The sequence below is a fragment of the Mustelus asterias genome, chromosome 5, assembly GCF_964213995.1.
Source record: "Mustelus asterias chromosome 5, sMusAst1.hap1.1, whole genome shotgun sequence".
NCBI classification, from domain to species: Eukaryota; Metazoa; Chordata; class Chondrichthyes; order Carcharhiniformes; family Triakidae; genus Mustelus; species Mustelus asterias.
The window spans coordinates 31,896,872-31,917,526 of record NC_135805.1 but is presented as its reverse complement, the minus strand read 5'-3'; the positions used below and the strand labels follow the sequence as shown (position 1 = coordinate 31,917,526).

At 42.2% G+C, this 20,655-nt stretch overlaps 1 protein-coding gene across 2 annotated transcripts in view; it reads left to right on the top strand.

Annotated features, from left to right (window-relative positions):
* armc2 (armadillo repeat containing 2) overlaps positions 1 to 20,655 on the top strand; it is a 132,632-nt gene that overhangs the window by 103,681 nt on the left and 8,296 nt on the right. For both annotated transcript variants that reach the window (XM_078212370.1, XM_078212369.1), the window contains 3 exons: positions 85 to 415; positions 3,941 to 4,063; positions 8,420 to 8,533. In XM_078212370.1, coding sequence (XP_078068496.1) covers positions 85 to 415; positions 3,941 to 4,063; positions 8,420 to 8,533 — 568 coding nt within the window. The remainder of the gene's footprint in view (positions 1 to 84; positions 416 to 3,940; positions 4,064 to 8,419; positions 8,534 to 20,655) is intronic.

The window sequence follows — 20,655 nt, the reverse complement described above, 5'->3', positions numbered from 1 at the left end:
TGAATGTAAAACTGAACAAGTAGTATTATAGAGTAAATTTTACTATTCAGAGTCTACATCTACATAATGTCTTTCTCCCACTAGGATTTAGTAGTCCGTGTCGTTTTTATTTTGGGAAACATGACTGCAAAGAACAATAAAGCAAGAGAGGAGCTTTATAAGCAGAAGCACAGTGTCGAGACTTTACTGACTCTCTTTCAAACATACCATGAACTAGATGTTAAAGGAAAAATAACCCCAGTGAAAACACAAAACAAGAGTGAAGTGGATGAAACCAAGAACCAGAGATTCTCCGAGGTGGAAGATATTCTAATAAAGTTGATAAGAGTGATTGCTAATTTGTCCATAAACACTGAAGTTGGCTCAGCATTGTCTGGAAACCAAACTTGTGTGGATCTTCTTATCAAAGTACTAGGTTAGTTTGCATTGTTCTAATGTCTGGTGCATAACATATGCATGATTAAACAAATCACTGTTTGGCTACAGTTGTGTTTGAAACCAGTTTAAAACGCTACTTCAATAAATTTGTGCATCGTAAGACTTATTTCAGAATGTTCTACAATTGGTGAAGTGAAACTTGTTCTTGTGTAATAACATATGATGTATGATTAAAATTTGAACTTTTAGTACTCGGAGAGTAAACAATGATAATGTATTTCGAAATTGTGACAACCAAAAATTGAAGAATGCTTTCTTGAGTAAATAGGACATAATCTGAATCCTTTTGGTAGCCATGAATATATTCTATTATATTAATTTTTATAACCTAATTATATAGATTTGACTGCAATGTCTCTGCTTTCTTAACGATTTTATTACTAATTCTGTATCAACCCCAACCAAGATCATTATGGCTGCTGTTTTTGTATAAGGATCATTTTGTATTAGCGATGTCTTCTTTATATTGCTGACAAACTTCAAAGAAGTTTTCAATTTAGCCCAAAGCAACAAATACTGTAGAGTCTGTCCTTGTATTTTTATTTTCCGTTCGTTAGATGTGGGAGGCCGCACCTGGAGTATTGTGCACAGCTTTGGTCCCCTTATTTGAGGAAAGATGTAGTGACATTGGAGGCAGTTCAGAGGAGGTTCACTAGATTGATTCCAGAGATGAGGGGTTTGTCGTATGAAGAGAGATTGAACAGTTTAGGCCTGTACTCTCTGGAATTTAGAAGAATGAGGGGAGATCATACAAGATGATAAAAGATATGGATAAAATAGACATGGAGCAGTTGCTTCAGCTGGTGGGCATTCTAGGACAAGAAGTCATAGTCTTAGGATAAGGAGTAGCAAATTTAAAAACAGAGTTGTGAATCTGTGGATTTCGCTACTCCAGAGTGCGGTGGTTGACGAGACAGTGAGTAAAGTTAAGGAGGAGTTGGACAGATTTTTAATTGGTAATGGGTTGAAGGGATATGGGGAGAAGACAGAAAAATGGGGATGAGGAGCATATCAGCCATGGTCGAATGGCGGAGCGGACCCGATGGGCCGAATGGCCTAATTCTCCTCCTATATTTTATGAACCAATGATCTTATGCGTTGCTAGCAAGGCCAATATTTATTGCCTATCCTTAATTGCCCTTAAGAAGGTGCTGTTTTGTTGTTATCTTCAAGGACTGGTTAGGGACAGCCAGCATGGCTTTGTGAGTGGAAAATCATGTCTCACAAATTTGATTGAGTTTTTTGAAGGGGTAACCAAGAAGGTAGATGAGGGCAGTGCAGTTGATGTTGTCTACATGGACTTTAGCAAGGCCTTTGACAAGGTACCGCATGGTAGGTTGTTGCATAAGGTTAAATCTCACGGGATCCAGGGTGAGGTATCTAAATGGATACAAAGGGTGTGCCTCGGATCAGTGCTGGGCCCACTGATATTTGTCATTTATATTAATGATTTGGATGAGAATATAGGGGGCATGGTTAGTAAGTTTGCAGATGACACCAAGATTGGTGGCATGGTGGACAGTGAGGAAGGTTATCTCCAATTGCAGCAGGATCTTGATCAATTGGGCCAGTGGGCTGACGAATGGCAGATGGAGTTTAATTTAGACAAATGCGAGGTAATGCATTTTGGTAGATTGAATCAGGGCAGGACTTACTCAGTTAATGGTAGGGCGTTGGGGAGAGTTACAGAACAAAGAGATCTGGGGGTGCATGTTCATAGCTCCTTGAAAGTGGAGTCACAGGTGGACAGAGTGGTGAAGAAGACATTCGGCATGCTTGGTTTCATCGGTCAGAACATTGAATACAGGAGTTGGGACGTCTTGTTGAAGTTGTACAAGACATTGGTAAGGCCACACTTGGAATACTGTGTGCAATTCTGGTCACCCTATTATAGAAAGGATATTATTAAACTAGGAAGAGTGCAGAAAAGATTTATTAGGATGCTACCGGGACTTGATGGATTGAGTTATAAGGAGAGGCTGAATAGACTAGGACTTTTTTTTCTGGAGCGTAGGAGGCTGAGGGGTGACCTTATAGAGCTCTATAAAATAATGAGGGGCATAGACAAGGTAGGTAGTCAATATCTTTTCCCAAAGGTAGGGGAGTCTAAAACTAGAGGGCATAGGTTTAAGGTGAGAGGGGAGAGATACAGAAGTGTCCAGAGGGGCAATTTTTTCACACAGAGGGTGGTGAGTGTCTGGAACAAGCTGCCAGAGGTAGTAGTAGAGGCGGGTACAATTTTATCTTTTAAAAAGCATTTAGATAGTTACACGGGTACGATGGGTATAGAGGGATATGGGCCAAATGCGAGCAATTGGGATTAGTTTAGGGTTTTTTTTTTAAAAAGGGCAGCATGGACAAGTTGGGCCGAAGGGCCTGTTTCCATGCTGTAAACCTCTATGACTCTCTACAGTCTGAATGAAGAAGGTGCATCCAATGTATGGTAGTTAGGCAGTTCTGTGTTTATTATTGAATATGTTTAATTACAGAATATTAATTAAAAGAGAACATTGGAATGGGAATAGGCCATTTAGTGAAAACCACCAGCATGTCCTTAACTGTCTATTTCAAACACATCATCTGGCCTCATTGTTGGCTGGGGATGTAGTACAGAAGGAACCTAAAGGTCAAATTTTTGACAAAAGTTTTTAACTTTAATGTTATCCTTGCTTTATCTCTATCAGCCTGGCAGTCCGGTAGCCTCTGAATCAGAGATTAAGGCTGAAACCCACTCCAGAAATAGGCTGATGGTTCAATATATTTTTCCCAGTATTAATTTCCTTACTGACTATTAAAACAAATTAGCTGGTCATTATTTCTGTTGTTGTTTGTGGGAACTTGTTGTGCATATTTTGGCTGCCACATTTTGTCTGCAAAACAACAATGACCCAACTTCCATCATAATTCCTTGGGATGTGAACTGCCGTGAGATGTTCTGAGGATGCAAGAAACATTGCATGAAAGTCAAATTCTTTCCAATTGTGTTTAATAAGGACTCTTAAGTACAAATACATTAACTCTGGTGTCCAATTGCTGTGTTCATTTTAAAATGCATTTGGATAGATTATTCAGAGGTTATAAATTTGTGTATCATTCTATTGTTTTTTGTTCCATTGTTGTACCTTATTTGATGCGTGACGCATTTTGACTGTAGCATTTAATGACAGCAAATGCTTGTTAGACATGCAAATTCAATAAGATATAAATAGATGCTAATATTCTCATATCTTGGTTCAGCAGGAACGATAGTCCTGCAGTTATCAGTGTTACAACTCATTAGCTGATGAGCGCTTAATGTTGTACATAAGGTGGCTCCCTCACCCCTCCCTATATGAGTTGGAGTCTTTTGCAACAGCTATTCTCTATCTAGTAGCACATTTGAAAACATGTGAAACATGCATTTTGAAGATATCTGAATTTTAAGTGAGCTAAGAGTGAGATTTGAAATTATTCTCCATTCGTGTACAAAAATGTGTTGACCTTTTTTTCTTCTTTGATCTAGAATACAAAACAGTTGATAAATGTGAAGAACTGATAGTGAATGCTGCAGCATCGATCAACAACCTGTCTTACTATCAAGTGAAGAATTCTGCTGTCAGGACCAGGCAGTTGCATATAACCGAATGTATGCTTATTATTATTTTCTTAAATAACATTTCATAGACGCAAAGAAATCAAAATATTAATTATCTGCACAAACATTTTAAAGCAGTTAATTTAGGCATTTCTTCAAAAAGATGTGGTTTTCATTATGGCATGTTAAAGTTTATAGAAAAAAATAGTGCTAAAAAGCCCCTATTGATCTATTGGGAGTTAAGAGTTTTTTAAAAAATCAACATTGAAATTATTTTTCAGTTATCTAGTTCATTAACCTTTATAGCAAATAAGAGTGGGTTTAACATAAAGCTCTATGGAATACCTCACCACACCTTTAATTGGCACAGTGGTTACTGCTGTCTCACAGCTCGAGGGACATGGGTTCAATTCTGGCTTCGGGTCACTGTGTGGAGTTTGCACGTTCTCCCTGTATCTGCATGGGTTCCTCCAGGTGCTCCGGTTTTCTCCCACATTCCAAAGATGTGTGGGTTAGGTTGATTGGCCATGCTAAATTGCCCCTTACTAGGCTAAATACGTCAGGTTACGGGGATGGGTCCTGGGTGGGGTTGTTGTCGGTGCAGGCTCGCTGGGCCAAATGGCCTCGTTCTGCACTGTAGGGATTCTATGATCTGAAGGACTTTTATCCCAACCATTGTTTTCTGCCCTCACTGTGACCATACGTGTAACCTTTGCTTTCTGCCCTCCATATGACTATCGTGTTATCCATGTAACTACATTTCCCTTCAATCCTTATGCTATTTTCTTTGCCATAAATTCTACTGTGGCAACTTAACTAACTCAATTACCTCAGAGTAAAACATACATTTATGTTTATGGTTGCCTGTACAGCAAGTTCCTAATCTCTGACATACTGTCAGTTTTAGAAGGTTGTGTTTTATTGCCTATTTCTTTTGCCACAGCTGCTATTTATTTATTTCTGGGTGAGCACTGTGCTGCTTTTAATTTTATTTTCCTTGGAGTATCTTTTTATGGCCTCTAACTTTATCAGGCAATGTCAGGATTACTGTAATATTAACAATGAATAATGAGATATAATTTTCAAAAGTAAGTGACTTGATCAATATCACAATCTAATACCATAAAGCTCCTTGAACATGATCACCAAAAGAGTTAAACAGATTTTTAAAAATTCATTCATGGGACATGGGCGTCACTGGCTGGCCAGTATTTATTGCTCATCCCTAGTTGCCCTTTAACTGAGTGACTTGCTAGACCATTTCAGAGGCAATTGAGAGTCAGCCACATTGCTGAAGCTTTGGAGTCACATGTAGGCCAGACCAGGTAAGGACGGTAGATTTCCTTCCCTAAAGGACATTAGTGAACCAGATGGGTTTTTCTGTCAATTGACAATGGTTTCATGGTCATCAGTAGATTCTTAATTCCAGATATTTCTTATTGAATTCAAATTCCACCATCTGCCGTGGCAGGATTCGAACCCGGGTCCCCAGAACAGTAACTGAGTTTCTGGCTTAATAGTCTAGCGAAAATAACATAAAGCTATCGCCTCCCCAATTTTGCATCGGTCTTTATGGCGGGAGATACTTCAAACATCCCATTAATACTAAAGAAAACGGGGGAGGAATTAAATACCATCATTAGAGAAGCAGTATTAGACAAACGAATGGGGCTAAAGGCAGATACGTCCCCTAACCCAGATGGCTTGCATTCTAGGATCCTAAAAGAAGTAGCTACAAAGATATGGATGCATTGGTTGTAATTTTCCAAAAATCCTTGGATTCTGGAGAAGTACCGGAGGATTGGAATTAATTATTAAGGAAGTAATGGCAGCATTTTTGGAAAATCATAATCAAACAAAGTCAGCATGGCTCCATGTAAGAGAAATCATGTCTGACAAATTTATTAGGCTTTTTCAAGGAAGTTTTAATCAGAGTGGATAGAGGAGAACCAGCAGATGTGTTGTACTTGGACTTGCAGAAGGCGTTCAACAAGGTATTTCACGGAAGGTTAAGTCACAAGAGCCCACGGTGTTGGAGGTAGTATATTGGCATTGACAGAGATTTGGCTAATGGATAGGAAACAGCGAGTGGGGGATTTTTCAGGTTGGCGACCTGTAACCAGTGGAGTTCCAGTGCTGGGACTGCAACTGTTTACAATGTATATTAATAACTTGGAGGAAGGAAGCAATTATACTGTAGCTAAATTCGCAGATGACACAAAAATAGATGGAAAGGCAAGTTGTGAGAGGGATACAACAGTTTACAAAGAGATATTGATAGGTTAAGTAAGTGGGCAAAAAGTTGGCAAATGGCGTATAATGTGGGAACATGTGAAGTTGTTCATTTCGGAAGGAGAACAAAAGATCAGTATTATTTAAGTTCAGAAAAGCTGTAGAAAGCTGCAACACAAAGGGACTTGAGAGTACTTGTACGTGAAACACAGAAAGCTAGCACACAGGGTGCAGCAGGAAGGCTAATGGAATGTTGGCCCTTATTTCAAGCGGGTTGGAGTATAAGAGTAGGGAAGTCTTGTTGCAACTGAACAAAGTACTGGTGAGACTACATCTGGAGTGAGCAGTTTTGGTCCCATTATTTAAAGAAAAATATTAGTTCATTGGAGGCAGTTCAGAGAAGGTTCACTAGGATGATTCCTGGTATGGAGCAATTGTCTTAATGAGGAAAGGTTAAATGGACTCTGCTCATTGCTATTTAGAAGAATGAGAAGTGAAGCCATTGAAACCTATAGGATTCTTAAGGAACTTGACAGGATAAATGCTGAGAGGGTGTTTCCCCTCATGGGAGAGTATAGGACCAGCGGGCATAGTCTCAGAATAAAGGGGTGCCAATTTAAGAGTGAGATAAGGAGGAATTTCTTCTGAGTGTTGTGAGTCTTTGAAACTCCTTGTCACAGAGAGCTGTGAGGGCAGAGTCCTTGTGTATATTTGAAGCTGAGTTGATTTTTGATCAGTAAGGGAATCAAGGATTACAGGGAAAAGGCAGGAAAGTGGACATGAGGAATGTCGGATAAGCCATGATCCTATTGAATGGTGGAGTAGCCTCGAGGGGCCAAATGTCCTACTCCTGTTCCTATTTCTTATGGGACGGATCAAGAATGGTCATTTAAGTAGAATTATGACCTAAATTAGAGGATCGTACTTCATATATGTGCAAATTTATTAAAATGTAAAATAATTAAAATCACAAAAGTAAATTACAATAATTCAAATTTTACAATCTATCTTTTTAATGGTCATAAAATGAGTATTGTTGAAAAAGCAGACATACTATTGAAGCTTTTCATCTTGGACATCAGGACAGGTTTACAGGAATATCAAACCTGAGGGCTTAACGCTTTCCACCCCATCCCCACCTCCTTGGATCTCTGCCCCTAGCCAAGTTGTGCTCTCTGCTGCAAGAAGAGAAATTAGTGAGGTGTGAGTGTTTGTAATGGCTAGTGTGAGGAAAAGAGAAGAACAACATTGGTGATGGGTGACTGAGGCATGGGTATGAGAAGGCAATAGGCTCTGGGTGAGTGTTAGTACTGGCTGTTCAGATTGGGATGGGAAATGCCTGAGGAGAGAGGAATGAGTGGAGCTGCAGGGTATGTTGTTCTGAGGACTACTGTGCAAGAGAATGCTTGAAAAATCGGGTGTGAGATTTGGAACCTGAAATTACTCTCCATTCACTTGTCCTGCCTTCATGGATCATCGGTATGTTGTCTCCAAGCTGTAAGGACCACACTTCTGCTGTTCACTTCCTTGGCCATTTCCATCTACACTTGCTTGGTTGGAGAGGCTGTCTTCTTCCTCCAGTATTTGGGAGAGCTCACTTCACTGCAGCCCTTCCAATTCTGCAGCAGGATCTTCAAGTGGGAGTGAAAGACCTGGGGAGCAGCTTTCCCAGGTCTCCTTCCTATTACTGTGGTTGCTGTAGCCTCTGGAATCCATGTCCAGTTGAGGCAATGTAACTCATGCCATTGTTCTTCTAATGAAAAATCCTTGCTTTGACAGAATGAATGTATCATGCTCCCTGCATCCCCTGGTTGGTCAGGGAACCTAGAGGTAGGACGCCAATGCCATGGCTTATGAAAAGAGCTGGGACCAAGGTCGCCAATTAATAAATCAGATTCCTGACCCCCAGGTGGTTCACCATTTTGACAGTTCCAAAATATCCCCTTCAGCCATGTTTCCAAAACACGGACAATTGATTTAGTAAAGTCAAAACAGAGATTGAAATGAAATTAAACAATCAACTTCCTGAATGTCAAAGTGGGCATAATTTTCATTGTCACCACCAGTGTTTTAAGGTTATTTTCATAAAGTGTGGTCAACAAGCCACATTCTACTCTATAAAAATTGCAACTTAATTCTTTTTTCAGTAACACACCCTAATTTATTATTCTGTAGTGTTGATGAAGCTTTTGCTGTGTAACAATATGGATGCAATCTTGGAGGCTGCCAGGGTCTTTGGAAATCTCTCTCGCTCTAAGGAGGTCCGTGACTTCATTGTACAGAAAAATGGTAATATGACAATATATTGCAATCAGCATTCTTTGATACAGTGAAGTCCTATCCTTCATGGGACTTCGCAACTTCTTGCAAAGGGTGAAATCGCAAGCGGCAAACATACTTTGTAATGGAAGTCAACCAGATGGGTTTCCGCCATCCCCAAAATGTGGATGTTGATTGGGTGTTGTCTCTCTCACTGAGAAACTTTCCGATACTGAAGGTACCAGCTGATCCTTTCGCCCTTACATAGTGTTCTCTCCCTGATCCACTCTAACCCTAACCCTCTCCCCTTCCTGCTTCTTTATTTCCTTCTTTGTTTTCTTCAAGGAGAGAAATGGGAAAGCGAGGTATAAGGGACTAGGCCTCTTTCTGTGTCTCTCCAAGTTATTGACAACATCATATTATTGTCCAGAATTGAGACAGCTCACTGCTTGTAATTCCGGCATTTAACTCCCTTACACACCTAGTGTCGGGACCCTTTTAAAGCCTCTCTCACTCTCACTCTCTCTCTTTAATGAGTGCTCTCATTTCCCCCAACCTCCTGGCTCGGGGTGAGAGACATTCTGTTTAAAAAGTCGCTGCTTATTCTTTTGCTGGTTGTTGTGCAAGGATTGAAGGAGAAGTGCTGCTAATGCTGCGCCACCCTTCCCCCCAAACACACACACACCCACACATTCCCTCTTTCTCCAGCTGTTTGGACAAGAGCGAGAAGCAGTCACTACAACAGGGGCCCTCATTAGTCTCCAGGCCCGAGCAAGAGTGCAAAACAGCCAGAGAGACAGACTGACAGCTGGGAGAAACATAGACTGTTTAACTAACTTTCTCGCTTATGAAAACATCTCTATGTAAATGTGTGCACGCATAGCAAACCTACACCTCTTTCTTCCTCCTCTCGGGGTGTCTCTCTCACACACACACACACACACTGAAAGAACTGGCTTGATACAAGAACTGTTTTTAGTTTGCTGACACGGGGGTAAATAAATTTGCGGAAGTCAAGAATGGTGGAACTTGACTGTATAATGAAAATGATCTCCAAAATTACATTTTACTTCTGACATGAAACTGAGTTTTGTTTTATTTTGTATTTACGTACTGTGTACTAATTATCTGATCTGCTTCTGATACATTCAGGCTCTTTGGTTTATAATCATTGATTAGCAAATCCAGTTGTGTTACGGTTTCTTAGATTTCACAAATCTTGAGAATTATGTCTTTTAGACTGTTTTTAGGCCCAAAATTTTATTTGAATATTGAGGTTTAAACAACTTGAGTTGCTTTAATAAAATTCACTGCTTACCCGCAAAAAAACATTCTACTGTGTGTAATGTTGGTATATTTGTAAAAAATGTTGATTCCTTTTCTTGTCTTGATCCATTCAGATATATACTGTTAGGATATTGCTTTATTTATTTCTGTATTGAATCACAGAATGTTCAATAACAATAGATTTTTGTTGACTGAACATAATCCTTTTGTTCTTTAGGACCTTTTGTTTGCTTTGTGTAAATATGAAAATGTTGAAAGAAGACTGATATAGTCTGTGATGCCAACACAACTAAAGGTGAAGCAGAAAGTAATGGCTAATTTAAAAGAAAAATCATATATGGGATGTGGCCGCTGTTGGCTGGCCAACATTTATTGCCCATCCCTAGTTGCCGTTGAGAAGGTGGTGGTGAGTTGCCTTCTTGAGCTGCAGTCTCTGAGGTGTAAGTACATCCACAGTGCTGTTAGGGAGAGAGTTCCAGGATTTTGAACCAGTGGCAGTGAAGAAATGGCGATAAATTTACAAGTCAGATTGGCGAATGACTTGCAGGAGAACCTCCAGATGGTGGTGACCCTAGATATCAATTAGCCTTGCCTTTCTATATGGTAGTAGTGGTCATGGGTTTGGAAGGTGCTGCCTAAGGAAACTTGGTGAGTTCCTGCAGTGCATCTTGCAGATGATGAACGCTGCTGCCTCTGTTTGCTGGTGTTGAGATTGAATGTTAGTGGAAGGGGTACAAATCAAGTGGGCTGCTTTGTCCTGGATGGTGTCAAGCTTCTTGAATGTTGTTGGAGTTGTACACATCCAGGCAAGTCAATCGTATTCCACTACACTCCTGACTTGTGCCTTGCAGATTGTGGGCAGGCTTTGGGGAATCGGGAGGTGAGTCATTCGCCACAGGATTCCTAGCCCCTGACCTGCTCTTGTAGCCGTAGTATTTATATGGCTAGTCCAGTTCAGGTTCTGGTCGATGGTAACCCCCAGTTTGTTGATAGTGGGGGATTCAGCAATGGTAAAACCACTGAATTTCAAGGGGCAATAGTTAGATTCTCTCATGTTGGCAATGGTCATTGCCTGGCACTTGTGCATGTTACTTGCCACTGGTCAGCACAAGCCTGGATATTGTCCAGGTCTTGTTGCATTTGAACATGGACTGCTTCAGTATCTGAGAAGTTGTGAATGGTGCTGAACATTGTGCAATCATCAACGAACATCCCCATTTCTGATCTTATGATGGAAGGAAGGTCATTGATGAAGCAGCTGAAGATGGTTGGGCCGAGGACATTGCCCTGTGGGACTCCTGCAGAGATTCCTGGAACTGAGATGATTGATCTCCAACCACCACAACCATCTTCCTTTGTGCCATGTATGACTCCAACCAGTGGAGGGTTTCCCCCTGATTCCAATTGACTCCAGTTTTGCATGGGCTCCTTGATGCCACACTCCGTCAAATGCTACCTTGATGTCAAGGGCAGTCACTCTCCTCTCACCTCTGGAGTTCAGCTCTTTTGTCCATTTTTGAACCGAGGCTGTAATGAAGTCAGGAGCTGTGTGACCCTGGCAAAACACAGTCTGAATGTCAGTGAGCAGGTTATTGCTCAGCAGGTGCTGCTTGATAGTGCTGTTAATGACCCCTTCCATCACTTTACATGATTGAGAGTAGACTGGTCAGGTGATAATTGGCCGGGTTGGAATTGTCCTATTTCCTGTGTACAGGACATACATGAGCAACTTTCCTCATTGCAGAGTAGATGCCGGTACTGTAGCAGTATTGGAACAGCTCGGCTAGGGGTGCAGCAACTTCTAGAGCACAAGCCCTCAGTATTATTGCTGGAATATTGTCAGGGCCCATTGCTTTTGCAGTATCCAGTGCCTTCAACTGTTTCTTGATATCACGTGGAGTGAACCGAATTAGCTTCTGTGATGCTGGGGTTTTGCACTTCTGGCTGAAGATTGTAGAGAATATATCAGCCTTGTATTTATCATTCCCAATATCTAGTATCCCCTGATTGCAAGATGAAAATGTACGTCTTTTATGTCCTCACCCTATTTATCCTTGTGAACAACAGGCATCGTAGAAAATTATCTCATCTTGAAATAAAAACAAAACACTTTCATTGACCTGAAATATTGGAGGGGATTTTGATCTGACAGAGTGGGCGGGTTTGCGAATGAGCAACAGGTTAAAAGGGCAGAAATTATTGACGTGTTGGGAAATCAGCTACATCCCACTGCCTTTATCTTCTGCACAATCTGCACTGCACAGGAAATCATGCGTGGGACAGGCAGGTTGGCAATTTAATACGTTAAATGCTCTTATCAGTTTCTTTAATTCTGACTTTTAAAGGTGTGTGCACAGGTTTCCTGGGCTTTGTGGAGCTCGCCAGGGAAATAAAGCGTGAGAACAGAGGGATTTGAGGAAACTGTGCCAGTGACAGGCACAGATGTCACAGCTGCTTCCTTGCCTGAGTGAAATACATTACTCACTGACCTCCTTCTTAGCAATGATTTGCAATGTAATTTCTATTAGTTTAGAATCTACATAGTTTGATCTACACCTCTCAGCTGTCATCCTTCTGTTCAGCATGGGTGCTGCTTATGCAGCTTTTTCTTGGACCTCAGATGGAAACAGGATGAGGGCAGTAGCACCAGCAGCAGGAGTAGCAACAACTTTCCCCTTTACCACCTGCTGCTTAATAGGAGAGGGGTTCATAGAATCCCGACAGTGCAGAAGGAGGCCATTCAGCCTATCGAGTCTGCACTGACCACAATCCCACTCAGGCCCTATCCCCATAACCCATGTATTTACCCTATCAGTCCCCCTGACACTAAGTGGCAATTTAGCATGGCCAATCAACCTAACCCGCACATCTTTGGACTGTGGGAGGAAACCGGAGAACCTGGAGGAAATCCACGTAGACATAGGGAGAATGTGCAAACTCCACACACACACACTGACCCAAGCCCGGAATTGAACCCGGGTCCCCGGTGCTGTGAGGCAGCAGTGCTAACCACTGTGCCACCATGCCGAAAACCTGCCCACTCTGTCAGATCAAAATGAGCACCAGCTCACAGAAGACGATCCCTCCTCCTCAGGACATACAGGCAGATGATTATCTCCCTGGACATGACCAGGCACCAGTGTTTTAGGAGGCTCATAGTTTCACATCAGGTGATTGCTGACATTCGCAGCCTCTGGGAAGAAGACTTACTGCCAAGTGGACCAGCTGGCTATGCATTGCCGGTTGCTGTAAAAGTCCCCCACAGCCTTTAATTTCTTTGGCTTTGTCTCCTCCTAGTAGGTAATATTTGTAGAATCTCACAATCTGCTGTTTGCACAATGAACGATGCCGTGTTTACTAAGGTTTTGACTTCTCAATTACTGAGGCTAATCACAAAGTGCAGATGCTTCAGATTTGTCACTCTGACTGGCCTCGCAGTCAGAGATTAGTTCAGGGAGTTATCAATTGCACCCATTAACTACTTCCAGATCATTCTGGAATCTTCCTCAACTAAAAGACTTTTATTCCACCAATGCTTTCAGCTCCTCTACAACCACAAATAAAATCATCATAAATCTGCAAGATTAGCAGGGAGTTAGCATGATGCTTTCATCCTGTGTCACTCGAACCTCCCTGAGCTCTTCACACCTCAAAGTAGAGTTAGCTGGTGCCTCCTTCGAGACGAGGGCTACACTCTGAAGATGTTGCTGATTGTACATATGAGGAGATCAGGCAGCGATGCCCAGAAAAGCACAATAGAAGCTACCTGATCACCAGAGCTGTGATAGAAAAAGCAATTGAGATGCTGAAGATGCCTTTAGGTGGCTTAACAGAGCTAGATGCATCCTTCACTTTACACTAGCCAAGGTATCTAGAGTAATAATGGTCTGCTGTATCTTACACGAGAGATCTCAGCACCATGGACTGGAGCTCCAGAAGGCGGGAGTTGCTGAATATTCTACCTGCCCACAAGAAAAAGAAATGGTGTTGGAGGAGGCATTTGATGTGGAGAGTCATAGAGTCATAGCGGTTTGCAGCATGGAAAAAGGCCCTTCAGCCCAACTTGTCCATGCCGCCCTTTTTTTTTAAACACCTAAGCTAATCCCAACTGCCCGCTTTTGGCCCATATCCCGCTATACCTATCGTACCCATGTAACTATCTAGATTCTTTTTAAAAGACAAAATTGTACCCGCCTCTACTACTACCTTTGACAGCTTGTTCCAGACACTCACCACCCTCTGTGTGACACTTTTGTATCTCTCCCCTCTCACCTTAAATCTATGCCCTCTAGTTTTAGACTCCCCTACCTTTGGGAAAAGATATTGACCATCTACCTTGTCTATGCCCCTCATTATTTTATAGACCTCTATAAGGTCACCCCTCAGCTTCCTACGCTCCACTGAAAAAAGTCCCAGTCTATCCAGCCTCTCCTTATAAGTCAATCTTTTCTGCACTCTTTCTAGGTTAATAATATCCTTTCTATAATAGGGTGACCAGAATTGCACACAGTATTCCAAGTGTGGCCTTACCAATGTCTTGTACAACTTCAACAAGACATTCCAACTCCTGTATTCAATGTTCTGACCGATGTAACCAAGCATGCCAAATGCCTTCTTCACCACTCTTTCCACCTGTGACTCCACTTTCAAGGAGCTATGAACATGTACCCCTAGATCTCTTTGTTCTGTAACTCTCCCCAACGCCCTACCATTAACTGAGTAAGTCCTGCCCTGGTTCAATCTACCAAAATGCATCACCTCGCATTTGTCCAACAAGTAGCAACTTGTCCAACAAGTAGAGTGCAACGGTAGCCACACACACAACTCTTTGGGATGTCTGGGATAGCCTGATTCAGATATCTGACCTCCAACCAAGGCAGTATTGCCATCTGGCACACAAACACTGAGTCCAACTGGCAAAACCGCCTCCTACAACCCTCCACACAAAGCAACCCCACAACCGGCAGTTGATCGCTTTCACAGACACACACCTCTATCTATTCTTCACAGGATGGAAAGCCACTTGCCAGGCAGCAGGCAGGATTGGGCAATGCAAGAAAATGGAACAAACAAATATATTTTATAGTATGGAAATATAACATTGTGCTAAATGCCCATGTGCATACCTTTGTGCAACTACAATTCATTACTCTTACTTTTCTGACTACTCCTTCACATTACTACTCTTATGGCTTCAACAGGGCCAGAGTCATGATACCCATATCTCCATTCTGCTCAGATGTCTTTGACCAATATGGTCTGGATTTTGGAGCCCTGGAAGGCACTGTAAGACTGCGCCTGTGCAGGGCAGACTTGGACATCGGGATAGGAGACAGCACATGAAGCTCTGAACGGGGTGAGCGGTGGCAGGTGACAAGGTGTCAGAAGTGAAAGCACTTTGAGCAAAGCCCCCACTTCCATGTTCCTTTTTTCCACCTTTCCCGTCACGGCCCACCTGCAATTCCCTGCTAGTCAAGAGCTGGAGAACACATTCCTCCATCGGTGAGACACTAAAGGGCCACAGTAAGATTTCCATCCGTCCTAGCTAAGATGGCATTCTGAGTGAGAAGGCCATTGCCCAGAGTCAATGTGGACTCAGTGGAATGCCACATTTGATGGTTCATGCAAGAGGCCACTCTTTTTATAGACTTAGACATTGGTGCAAAGGCCTGAGATACCATGGCATTCATTATTAGAGATGGACTTTCCTTAGGGGCCAGCAGAAATACTGACATCTGTCAGAAATCCTGGCCTCTGTCATCCAATGCTGCCAGAATGGCTATGGGTCCAATTCCATTTCCCAAAGTTTCTACTTTTCTACTGAAGGTGACAGAAGACCTGGAAGTTCAGTCCATGTATTCCACGGTTCATTATGAAATTAACATTGTGAACCCAGGCAAGATAACTACCTCCTGAGCTATATTGATGCTATCCTGTTGCAAAATGTTCCATCATTTGTCCAAAAAGTTGGAGTCATATGGCAAGTGCAGCACAAGCTGATTGCACCCAGAGCAAGACAGCCATGTATTGCTACTGACAGTAGAGGCTACATAGATCAGCGGGAGTGGGTGATGGGCATGGACAACAGTGGACATATGAAGGGGGAAGCACAAGGCATAAAAAGAGGTTTTGAGACAGAGAAGTAAAACAAAATCGAGAAACATAGAGACTTGAGAGATCGGGAGAATCCAGAGCAACAACTGAAAACCTACTCGTTGGCTCAAGTCTATAATTCTGGGCTAGGAAATAACTGGATCAGCCACATTGAATCGACTATCTAAAATTTGTGTAGGTTAATTGTTGATGCATAGGATAAATAGAAAGGATTTCAGAAATAAAAGCGAGAAGATTTGGATGATTGATATTCCTTAGTACAAGTTAAAGAGTAGATGAAACAAGAAAAGTGGGTGTAAGACAGATATCAGCTTGTTAATGTATGGCTGAATCAGGCTGAATATAAAAGTACAGAGGAGAAGTGAAAAAGGAAGTAAGAGGAACAAAGAGTGTGAGAATAGATTTGTGGCTAACATAAAAGAAAAATCATATATTAAGAGTAAAAGTGTTGTCAGAAAGGTGGTGGGTCAATTAGGAACAAAAATGGAGATCTGCCATAGAGGTTTACAGCATGAAAACTGGCCCTTCAGCCCAACTTGTCCATGCCGCCCAGTTTTTGCCACTAAGCTGGTCCCAATTGCCCACATTTGGCCCATATCCCTCTATACCCATCTTACTCGAGTAACTGTCTAAATGCACATCGTGGGCTGAAGGGCCTGTTCTGTGCTGTACTGTTCTATGTTCTAAAAGGCAAAATTGTATTCGCCTCTACTACTGCCTCGGGCAGCTCATTCCAGACACTCACCAACCTCTGAGTGAAACAATTGCCCCTCTGTACCCTTTTATATCTCTCCCCTCTCACTTTAAACCTATGCCCTCTAGTTTTAGTCTGCCCTACCTTTGGGAAAAGATATTAGTAGGGATGAAGGCACGGCCAAGGTAACTAAATGAATACTTTCCATCAGTGTTTACCAAGAAAGAGGACTATTGCCAGAGTTATCAGGATACTGGATGAGACAAAAATAAAGCAAAGGTACAAGAACGGCTGGCAGATACTTCACGTAGATAAGTTCACCCTATCTATGCCTTTCATAATTTTATAGGTGGCCCCTATTAGGTCACCCCTCATCCTCCGTCTTTCCAGTGAGAACAACCCCAGTTTACCCAATCTCTCCTCATAACTAAGCCCTTCCATACCAGGCAACATCCTGGTAAACCTCCTCTGTACTCTCTCTAAAGCCTCCACGTCCTTCCGGTAGTGTGGCGACCAGAACTGGGTGCAGTATTCCAAATGCGGCCGAACCAACGTTCTATACAACTGCAACATCAGACCCCAACTTTTATACTCTATGCCCCGTCCTATAAAGGCAAGCATGCCATATGCCTTATTCACTACCTTCTCCACCTGTGACGTCACCTTCAAGGATCTGTGGACTTGCACACCCAGGTCCCTCTGCGTATCTATACCCTTTATGGTTCTGCCATTTATTGTATAGCTTCCCCCTACGTTAATTCTACCAAAATGAAGTGGAGGTGTTCACTAATGATTGCACAGCATTCAATACCATTTGCCATTCTTCAGATATTGGAGCAGCCTGCAGCAGCATTACGCAAGATCTGGACAACATTCAGGCTTGTGCTGATAAGTGGCAAGTAATATTCATGCCTCACAAGTGCCAGGTAATGACTATCTCCAACAAAAGTTGGGCCGAAGGGCCTATTTCCATGCTGTAAACCTCTATGACTCTAAAAGAGAATCAAACATCTCCACTGATGTTCAATGGCATTACCATCATTGAATCCATAATCGACAACCTGGAATTTTAACTGGACCAGTCATATCAATACTGTGGTTATCAGGGTAGGTCAGAGCTTGGGAATTCTACAGCGTATTTCACTTCCTGACTCCCAAAGCTTGTGTACCATCTACCAAGTACAAGTGAGGAGTGAGATGGAATACTGTCCACTTGCTGGATGAGTGCGGCTCCAATAGTACTGAAGCTCAACACTATCTGCTTGACTGGCACCAGATCTACACTGTAAACATTCACTGCCTCCATCTGGAGAGGCACACTGTAGCAGCTGTTTATACCATCTACAAGGTGCATTGCAGCAGCTTGCCAAGCCTCCTTCGACAGTAGCTACCAAATCCTTCTTGACCTCTTCCAGCTAGAAAGATAAGGGCAACATGGGAACACCACCTGCAAGCTCCCTCCAAGTCGCACATCACTCTGACTTGAAAATATATTGCAGTTCCTTCATTGTTGCCAGATCAAAAACCTGGAACTTCCTAACAATACTGAGTGTACCTACACCATGTAGACTGCAGCGGTTCAAGTAGCTCACCACTACCTTTTCAAGGGAAAATGAGCAACGAATGCTGGCAATGCCAGCAATGCTCACCTCTCATGAAAAAATAAAAACATTTACGAAGTTTACTGGCCAGTCAGTTTAATGTCAGTGATGGGGAAGCTTGTAGAAACAATATGCTGAATGAGAACTCCCGGAAGCAGGTTCAGGTCAGGTTAGAGATTAAAACTCTAAACATCAGAAACAGGAAAGCAACCTGATTCAAGCTGACCACTTCTGATTTTAATGGGAGGCAGGCGAGAGACCTGTGACCAAACTGCTTGCAAGAGTGGGATGCTAATTTAAATATTAAAATGAGGTGGCGTATCTTAATTTTGTTGTTCTATTTTTAAAGTCTCAGTCATGTTTCTCAAGCCTCCGGAGACCTGACATTAAAAGGAGGTCAGAAAGGCTGAATCGACAACCACAGTGACCCGGCTTGGGTCACAGTCTGTGTGGAGTCTGCACGTTCCCCCCGTGTCTGCGTGGGTTTCCTCCGGGTGCTCCAGTTTCCTCCCACAGTCCGAAAGGTGTGCTGGTTTGGTGCATTGGCCATGCTAAATTCTCCCTCAGTGTACCCGAACAGGCGCCAGAGTGTGGCGACTGGGAGATTTTCACAGCAACTTCATTACAGTGTTAATGTAAGCCTACTTGTGACACTAATAAATAAACTTAAACTATATGTACAGTGCTGCTTGTGGGGCAGGAAGAACAGGAGTGTTTCCTCCAGGCCCAACAGTTAAACCTATCCCCCCACCACACAAACTGTCTGCTAGTTTCTTGCCCATAGGACCCCACTGAACATCATCTGCTTCCTCCCCTCACCCATTATTGGAACCCCCTCATCACAAGCTTCTGTTACTCTTCCTCCACAAACTTGACCACATTCCTAAGCATTCAAACATTCCTACCTGCTTTCCTTGGCTGTGGCCTTGTGCTGAAGGCTTCCCTGCCTATTAGGCTTCCAACCGGGAAACAGGAAAAAAAAGGATTTGTGAAAAAAGAAAAATTGATGTTCAGGGAAATCGTATTTTCCGGGTTTTCCAACCTCAAAATGACTCCCCTGCATGAAATGTGCCTCTCCACTAAAATCCAGGCTCATAATCTGCAGGGAAAACGAAGAGGCTCTTGACCAGATCGGGGCTAATAGAGAGCCTGGATTTGTTTAAGCACCTTTCAATGGAACCTTTCAAAAGGTATTTGATAAAACCACCACTTATAAAATTTTTCTTTAGCAAAATTGGAGCCATGGGACAAAATGGGCAGTAGCGGGACAGATACAAAATTTGCCAGCAATTGAAAATAATGGCTGCTCCTTCGACTGGAAGGAGGTATTAATGATGTTTCCCAAAGTTAGGACTACTGTTGTTTTCGATATGCATGAATGACTGGGACTTGAGGGAACACGACACAATTTCAAAATTTGAAGTTGACATGAAGTTTGGGAATGTAGTAATCAGTGAGGAAGATAGTACTGGACTTTAAGAGGCCACTGGTTGGTGGAATGGGCAGACACATGGGGGATGAAATTCAACAGAGAAAATTGTTTGATACATTTGATAGGAAGAATGAATAGAGATAATACAAACAAAATGGTACAATTTTCAAAGGGGTGCAAGAACAGGGAAACCTTGGGGGGAGTTTGTGCACAAATCTTTGAAGATAGCAGGACAGGTTAATGAAGCTGTTAATAAAGCTTATTGGATCCTGGTCTCTATAGAAGCGTAGAATCATCAAATGGGTATAGCACAGAAGGAGGTCTTTCAATCCATCAAGTCTGCTGGCTGTCTGCAAAAGCAATTTAATTCATCCCACTCCCTACCCTTAACCTATGGCCCTGCAAATATTTTTCACTTTTCACTTTTGAAAGCCACAATTGAATGTGTCTCCAATGCCCTCTCAGGCTGTCAATTCAAGATTCTAACTACCCGCTGCAAAGAAGAGTTGTACACATTTCATCTTTAGCTCTTTTGCCAATCACTTTTAACTCTGTCCTCTGTTTCTTGACTGTTCTGCCAACATGAATAGAGGCCTAAAGTACAAAGGCCGGTAAGTTACACAAAACATCTATAAGACACTAGATCAACCTCACCTGGAGTAGTGTTCAATTCTGAGAACCATGTTTAAGGAAGGATATAAAGACTTTGGGGAGAACACTTAAGAGATTTACTGAATGGTTTTAGGAATTATATTACAGTTGTATGAATAGATTGGAAAGGCTGGGGTTCTTCTTCGAGCAGAGAATATTAAGAGGAAATTTATTAGAAGTGTTTAAAATCATGAAGGGTTTAGATGGAGTGAATAAAGAGAAAATGTTTCCAATGGCCAAAGATCAATAACCATAGGGCAATTGGCAAAGAACCAGAGTAGAACAAAGAAAAACTTTATATTAAGCAATAAATGTTTAGGATTTAGAATGAATTCTTTTATTCATTTACAGAATGTGGCTTCCCTGGCTGGCC